The sequence below is a fragment of the Corylus avellana genome, chromosome 2 (genome assembly GCF_965113065.1).
Source record: "Corylus avellana chromosome 2, dhCorAvel1.hap1.2, whole genome shotgun sequence".
NCBI classification, from domain to species: Eukaryota; Viridiplantae; Streptophyta; class Magnoliopsida; order Fagales; family Betulaceae; genus Corylus; species Corylus avellana.
The window spans coordinates 20,725,966-20,734,750 of NC_142491.1; the positions used below are offsets into that span (position 1 = coordinate 20,725,966).

The 8,785-nt window shown below is 34.0% G+C and overlaps 1 protein-coding gene across 1 annotated transcript; it reads right to left on the minus strand.

Moving 5' to 3' along the window:
• Positions 1–6,869: 6,869 nt before the first annotated feature.
• EXL5 (EXORDIUM like 5) lies at positions 6,870–8,540 on the minus strand. Its single transcript, XM_059578710.2, has one exon. The coding sequence runs from the start codon at positions 8,241–8,243 to the stop codon at positions 7,179–7,181; it is 1,065 nt and encodes a 354-aa protein (XP_059434693.2). The 5' UTR covers positions 8,244–8,540; the 3' UTR covers positions 6,870–7,178.
• Positions 8,541–8,785: the final 245 nt, after the last annotated feature.

Below are 8,785 nucleotides of genomic sequence, written 5' to 3' on the forward strand. Positions count from 1 at the left end.
CATATATTGACCTATGAAAGACTATTTTCACGTCAAAAAACATGCATCTTTCTCTTACATTATATTTACTTTCACTAATTAAGCCCCTTCTGGACCCATTTTCTAAGTTTGAAGTCCTAAATGTCCATCCCTGCCTGGGAATGCGAATCATATAGAGTACACCAACATCATTCTTGTCACACTTTAATAGATATATATATAAAAAAAAGATAATGGGGACCCCGATTCATACCCACGACAGTAATTAGAAAGGAGGTGCATGAGAGGCTATGGTGGTAAAGCAATTGAGTGCCAAACTACAGACTTTTCAGACGTTCATGTGGAGAGAAGCGGGAAAAAGTCTGTGATTTTACCAATCAAACTTTTCATCAGCATGCAGGTGGAGTACCCATTAAGCTAGACTTGCAAAACCGATAAAAAAAAAAATGGAGGTATATATATAAGTAAATGCTATATTTATTTATTTATCGAAAATCTGAAATTTCTGGTCCATGGAATCATATTAATGAGGTCCTGTCAGTCCAAATATATATATATATATATATAGTAGCCATGGCCTACAAGGGGCGTGCGGAGAAGAAAGAGATGGGTATGATGAAGAGTGATTGACAAACATGCCCAGTTTGCCTTCTGCATTCTACACTAATGCCTCTGCTAGCTGTTATGGAAAACGTACATATATAATAATCAGACATATATATTTTTGTTTAATTTTTATTACAAACTCCATACAAGTTACAATCGTGATAATAAATACTTTTGTAAAATAATTTTTTTTTAAAAATGATCAATTTAATTAGTTACTAGTTGACTTTGTCAACTGTACATTCTTAATAAAATCATTTTATCAATATTTATGGACAAGTAGTGAATTACTTTTTATTTATAAAACGGTAAGTTCAATTTATTGAAAAAAAAATAATAATAAGTAAAAGTTACGGTATTCTAAACATTTTGGGAAAACTTTACTTAAAACTCCTGAACTACCACACATACATTTTGAGAAAACCCTTCCAAATAATTTCAGAAACTCTCAATTTCACCCCTCTAAACTTTCAATTTGATGCAATGTACTTCTCTCTTTTAGATTTTAAACGTTAAAAGTTATAAAATGACATTTATACCTTTGACTTTTTTATAAAATTTCAAATTAAAAAAAAAAAAAAAAAAGGAAAAATCAAAGGGTAATTTGGCCTTTTCAGTCATTTCCGTTAAGGGTTAATGGCTGAATCTGACGAAGGGAAGGTCAGTTGAATCAAGTTGAAAGTTTAAGGGGTTAAATTGAGAGTTTTTGAAATTTAGATGAGTATTTTCAAAACGCATAGTAGTTCAGGAGTCTAAATTAAAGTTAAGTTTTTCTAAACTTTTTTTTTTTTTTTTTTTTTTTTTAAAAGAGAAACAAACACAAATAGAGCAAAAACAACAAGAAACAACACTAACAGGGGGTGGATCCTTTCCCACTACAAATGGGAAAAGAGGGGGAATGGGGTAAGTAAATATGAATGCAACCAGAGTGAGCTCTAGCCGCGGCCCAATAAATCACGTGATGGGCGCAGAAGTTTGCACTTCTGTGAACTTTTCTTGCCTTCCAAGAGGAAGATGGGGGAATCATAGCATGGAGTCGGCGATAATATTCTTAATTTTTCAATCTTAAACCAGGGACGGCTGTTGGAGCACCATGATGACCATAAAAGAATCACCTTCCAAAATGAAATATGAGATGTTGAGAGAGATAGCCAAAAAGGCTGCAAGAGACATGGCCAAACATTTTCCTTTTTATTATGCAAGCAAATGGCCAAAATTATGGTATCCAGCATTTGTAGCACAATTATTTTGGCGTGCATTGGGTGATCGTGTATATATATATATATATATATATATATATATGGTAGAAGACAGAATATATGAATCTTATCATTAAAGAAATACATATATATATATATTTGAAAGGAATTGACAAAAAGATATATTGTGGTAGTGCGGTATATATATATATATATATTCTCTTTATATATTTCAGCATGCACATCAAACTAATTATAAATAAAACGTAAAAAGATAAATAACTTTTGTGTTATATTCCTAAGGTCCCAAAAGTTCTCAATTATCTTATTCATTACAAATATCTGTGCACTGGGGGATATGCTTAATTCGACATGGACAAAGACATTTTGCCTAGAATTCGGTACACTTATTGAAGGTTCCAACTTTGGAGGCTAATTAAAATTTTATTTTAAAGAATAATACTACTTATAAATATCTTATCAACGTCTTAAAAATGCATGTGCTTCTCACATATGAAGTATACACGTCATTTTATGGAATAAATTGAAGAAAATACATTCAATCAAATTTAAAGAAAAACTCTATTATTCAAATTATGTAACCGGAAGAAATAATCAGAATTATAGCTTGTGAATCCCTCGTGGTCTTTCTAATTTTGGAAAGTGCTTGCAGGTAGCTTTGAGAAGTGCAGTTTCCAGTTGGCAGTTACTGATGTTCGTTGAGTCCCTAAAAAGAAAGTTTCTATTGAGCCAGGTAACTCTTTCTAATGGTTTCTATATATATATATATATATATATATAGGAAAAACATTATCCATATATTAATGTCTTGATTAATACTGAGAGACACAATTTGTTCGACAGATTACTGGGAATGTTTGTCTTAGATTAGCAATATATATAGATCCATATGTTTCAGGAATTAGTTAACTGTCAATTGGTTGGTGAAACTTAATTAGATATAGGACGTTACTTTCTCTTCTCTTTTAATTAGTCACATTGCATGTGCCTTGCCCACTCACAGATTAGGACACTTCTCTTTCACATGTCGGCTACGCCGGGTGCTTGTTATTTAGCAGACAGTTGTACAATTGGGTTGACGGGATATAAAAAATTAGCATTATATAGATAATTAATGGGAAATGTTAGGTGTTCTCTTAGTGTCTTCCTAATAATATTTTGGACAGAAATTTCCTCCAAATCAGTCTGAACGAAATATCTTTCAACCCATATAAAATAGTGTCAAGTGAGAGAAATAAGAGCAACTTTCTTTTTTGGTATTTATAACATAATTAATAGATCAAATAGAGGGTTAGATTATCTATATATGGAAATTTTTTTCCTTTGATATTTTTATTGTTTTATTAGTGTTTAATTTCTTCATTTATTGATACAATAATCAAAAACAACATTTAGCATTATATAGTGGACCTAGGATTTTTAATGCATGCAACAAACAAAAGCGTGTTTAGGAGGATAAGTTATAAAGGCGAGGGTCTAAGAAACATATCTCCCTTCAATCTCTCCAAAATTTAGGATAGCAATAAATGAGATGTAAAACTTACTCCAAGTTTAAAAATTAAAAAAAAAAAATCCATTTATAAAATAAATAATTTAATAAAATCTAACAATTTTTTTATGGATTATGTTCCCATATAATTTCTTTACAATTGTAGATTTTCAAATTATTTTTAGGTATCAAAACGCTTGAAAAATGCTACATATTAAAAATGTGGCATATTATCGAGGTAACTAAAAAAAAATTTCTCCCAAAATGGTTCATCTTCACTTTTGTACAGACGCTTATTCTTCATAAAATCAAAAGACAATTTTTAGGTCAAATCTTTTTTACCACATAAAAAGCAAGAACGTGATGAAAATATACTCAATTTTTAACTGAAATATATCACATTTTTAATAGGCAACATTTTCAAGTGTTTCGATACCTAAAAATGATCAAAATTGCGTAATTTGATAATCTACCATTTTAAAGGAATTGTGAAGGATCCTAATCCATTTTTAATGCACCAACAGGATATCAGATAATGCTTAAAAATTATAAGGGCATGCAATTCTTAAAATCATAATCGTTTACTTAAAATGATAAGAAAGAGCTTATTCAATCAATCAATCAAAGAGGGACAAAGATCTACTTATCTCTCTAATTGTTTACAATCTGAGTAGGTAAAACCCCTTTACCTTTTTCCTCTTTCAATTAAAAAAAAAAAAAAAAAATCTGAGATGGTAAAATAGGAGTGTTCATAAAAAATTCTACTCAAATAAATTTTAGACCGACAAAAAGATTTTAAGAAAAATTACACTTTACCCCTTTAAAGTTTGGGGAAATTTTCAATTCGACTTTCAATGTTTCAATTTTTGTAATGTACCCCATAAACTTCCAAATTTTACAATTCTACAAATTTTATCTCAAAATTCCTATATTACCCCTAATTTTTATTTTATTTTTTATTTGAAATAAAAAAATAAATTTTGGGTGCAAAAATGGTCAAAGGGACAAAGGGGCGGCTACGACCACCTTGATTTTTTTTTTAATTTTTTATAAAAATAAATAAATAAATAAATAATAAAAAATTATGAGCAATATGAAAAGTTTTGGATAAAATTGGTCAAATTATAAAATTTTAAAAGTTTTGAGGTTGCATTACAAAAATTGAAATATTAGAAGTCGAATTAAAAATAACCCCAAATTTTAAAGAAGTAAAGTGTACTTTTTCCTAAATTTTATATACAATCTTTCATATTATTTATATCAACAAGTTTAACAAATAATTATCATGAACCTTTACTCTCATAAAGTGATTGGGGAATCACCCCCACAAGATTTTTATAGATGGTCAGCCAATATCCAACATTATAGGTGGTTGGATAAAAAAGTAATTTCGCCAAATTTTCTTGAAAATGGCAAAAGAAGCCATTTTGTACCATTTCTTTATGTGTAGACACCAATGAAACTTTCCCACCGCCCAAACAGCACTAGGACTCTGGGGGCATGGGTCTAAAATATCTCATGAGTCAGTAGTATAATTAATCATATTTATGGTACTTTTGTGGGTCCCAATATTAGCTGTGAGTCACAAATGTTCAATTAAAGTCCTTGGGGGGTGGGGTGGGGGTGGGGGGTGGTCTCCTCTCAATCTCAGTCTCCTCCACCCACTTGACTTGAAAACAAACAGAAAATTGCCAAACATGGCTTTAAAAGTGAAACCCTAAAACCCTAACCAGAAGAAAAAAAAAAAAGAAAAAAAAAAAAAGAAATGCTTCAATGGTTATCATGATGATTATCATCATCACATGATGTTTTTGGGTAAACCTTTTTCCATAATTTGACTTTTCATTATTGTATTGACAGCATATAATACAAAGATCACACTTCACATCAAGAGTATCTAAAGCTTGAAAATAACAATTAATAAAAGCAATACATTGGACTTATGTACACAGTCTCAACACATGTTAAGTCTTTTTTTCCTTAATTATTAATTAATTTGGACCATGGCTTTGGATGTTTCATGCTATTCTACTATTACTTCACATGCCCAACATATGACCCCACTTTGGATCTCTCCTCATGCCTCCTACCCCCTTGGTATTTTGTTTTATGTATTTTCTTCTCCTAACAAAAATATTAATAAATAATTTAAATATGAAATACTGTTTTTTTTTTTAAAAAAAAAAGGTTTTATCTTGCGTCATATCAAGATATGTTTTCAAATTACAAAAAAAATAAAAAAATAAAAAAAGATAAAATAAAATTACAAAACATAGACAAAACAAGAATAGAAACGCACTAAAAAAACTCAGAAACAATTGTTATTCATATGTCACATCAAAACACTTTCTCAAACAATTTTTTTTTTTTTTTTCTAAAAAAAAAAAAAGTCCCCAATCACAAGGACTTAAAATGTGTAGTAATATTATACATCGCACAAAGCTGATGTATCAAAATTTAATAAATTTAGTATATGCATTTGTTGAATATATATATATATATATATATATATATATATATATATATATATTAAGAAGAAGAATGCTATTGTTCTTTCTGTTGTTCTCTTAATGTTCCTTTGATCATATGAAGATATTATTTAAAAAAATAAAAAAAAATAAAAAAACATAAAAATACTGGTCCCTCGTATTAGTTTTAAAAAATAATATCTATATAAGACCAGAAGAGCATTAAAAAAGAGAAATGCTAGGGGTCAATAAGATCCTCATATTTTACCTATATTCCCTTACAATCAACCATTTGATTTAGACTTATGTAAATAAATATGCTAAAGGCCCAACTATTTTGCCAACTTTTACCTTAATTTTTATTTTTTATTTTTTTTTAAAAAAAAAAATATTGGGTTCCTATCATCCCTCTATAGATTATTGAGATATGTTAATAAAACATCACATTATGCCCATCAAAATCTTAGGTGGCAAAGTGTCATTTGCCATCAACTCATGTGCCTTTTTACATCAACTATGCAAATAGCACTTTGCAACCTAGAATTTTGATGTGTAAAATATGAAAATTTTATTAGATTCTAGTATTTTTCTTCTACATAAATTTATATTAGACTCCACAAATCTAATGGTTGATTGTAAAAAAATATAGACCAAATATAAAAAACTTATTCACCTTTTAACATTTCTTTTAAAAAAAACATTAAAAGAAACCGTAATGCCACGTAGGCTTGTAAGATATTTGTGTGGCTGTAGCATTATTTTTATATTTTTTTGAAAACCTTTCGATTCTAGTACTTTTTGGAACTTTTGAATTTTGAATTTTCCATCAAGAGGGCAGCATCAGCATGCATTGTTACCGTTCATTTGAACTGCATATGCAGTGGTAAGGCTTCTAATTCTAATTATCCCACTATAGTTAGAGAAGGAGAAGAGCATCAGATTCATCTCAAAACCAACCCAGAATGGCTATGAAGGAATCAAAGCAACGAATGGTTTTGGCTTGGCAGTTGGCACATGAACATGATTCTCCCACATTTTGATTACATTCAAGCAACATGAAGATGCTTCAATGGCTTATACCCAACCCCAAACAAAATCAGATCCCACTTCATCAACATGAATTCAGTTGAATTTTCTCAAATGAAAACATCAATAAAGACACATATATAATACTATTACTTTATAATTAATCTGAGATCTAAAACCTCTCCCACCACCACCACCATATAATCTGTAAAACCGCCGCCGCTGCCGCCACCAACGATGCCATCATCCTTCTATGGTTGTACATCTAAATTACCCATCAAAATATGAAGAAGAAAAAGAAAAAAGATAAGCTAAAGCATAGCTCATCAGCTTCCAACCCTGTATAAATAAATCCTTCAAAAAAAAAAAAAAAAGAAAGGCCCAACGAGCTTAGTCCAAAGCATTAGGACCAGCACAAGCCTGCAAGACAGGGCTCCAGATCCACTGCACAAGGAACCTTGTTCCCCACTTCCCATTCAGATTATAAGTCCTGCCACCCCTATCCCTCATCACCTGCCCAATATACCCACCTCCGCCGCCCGTCCCGTACAACCCCTCGCACAAGTCCCCAATCTCCGTCGGAGCAGTTGGGTCCTCCCCGGCATACCACGCGTTCACCAGCGGGTTCGTCGCCATCTCCGCCAGCTCGTGCGCGATCACGCTGATCATACCGTCCACTCCGATGTCCCTGTTAGGCGGCAGAAGAGCCCCGGGGCCACCGCCGGCCATGTAGCCGGGTATAGCGAACGGGTAGGCGCAGACCTCCGGGCATTGCTTGGCGGAGTTGCCGATCCAGGCGTAGGGGATCGTGTAGCCAACCATGGACGGGAAGGTGAAGTAGTGGAAGCCGCAGACGGCTCGGCAGAAGTCCTGGACTACCACGTCCTGGGAGGTCAGCACGAGGTAGATCCCGTTGCGGTGGTCGACGGGGAAGGGCGCCGACTTGACGGCGGTGGCGATGACTTGTTGGATGTCAAGGCGGGTCAGCTGGGTTCCGTGGGAGTGTTTGAGGTCGGAGTACTCCCCGGCGATGAGGACTTTCCGGGAGACATTGGCTCCGGTCTGGTCGGTGTAGAGGGAGATTGTACGCCACCAGTCGGAGACGGAGGGTGATGGGGTGGGGGGTGTGGAGGGAGAGAGTGAGAGGAGGAAGTTTTTGATTAGTTGCTTCTGGGGTTTGTTCCAGAGGCCGTACCAGACGAGGTAGATATTGACCGGGGAGGAGGACAGCACCGGACCCATATGGTACCGGAGGTGGACTAGATTGGAAGACCCCTCGAACTTCTTCGAGGACGAGAGCGTTCTGGGTGGGAGTTTTGGGTTGATAAAGGACTCCGTGTGCGTGTTTAGCGTCTGTGAAGAAGAAGAAGAGGCAATGGTGGTGGTGGCGGAGTGGTGGAGGAAGAAAATGAACAAGAAAACTGAAACAAAGACAAAATGCGGCGGCGGCGACATTTTCAGCGGTGGTGGTGGTGGCGGTGAGTGAGAGAGAGAGAGCGGAGAGGGGGGTATATAAATAGGGTGTGTCTCTGTGTGTGTGTGTGTGAATTGTGATGGATGGAGAGTGGGGTTGGGAGGGAAATGGGCTGGTGCCAGCTGCAAGATGTGGGCACTCTTTTTTAGTCTTTCATAACTCTTTTACTTTTTGATTTCTCTCTTTCTCTCTCTCTTCTGTTTGTTTTGGAGAAAGAACAGGGGGAACTGGGGAAGGGAATCAGACTTTAGCCATGGGAATGACCGGAATAACCCTTCTTTAGTTATGTTTCTTTGATTTGGTTTACTTTAACCTTAATTGGTGTATTAGTTTTAGTTCTTCCATGTGTGGAAATTTGGACATTTGTGAACTACGAAAACTACACCCACCCAATCAATAAGTTACTACTTCAACTTGATCTCACACAAACATATGCCAAGTTCAATGAATGCATATTTTTAACCATTCTATTGTTTGAATTGCTAGTAATTTAGACTATAAATATAAGAACAAGTCTCGAATG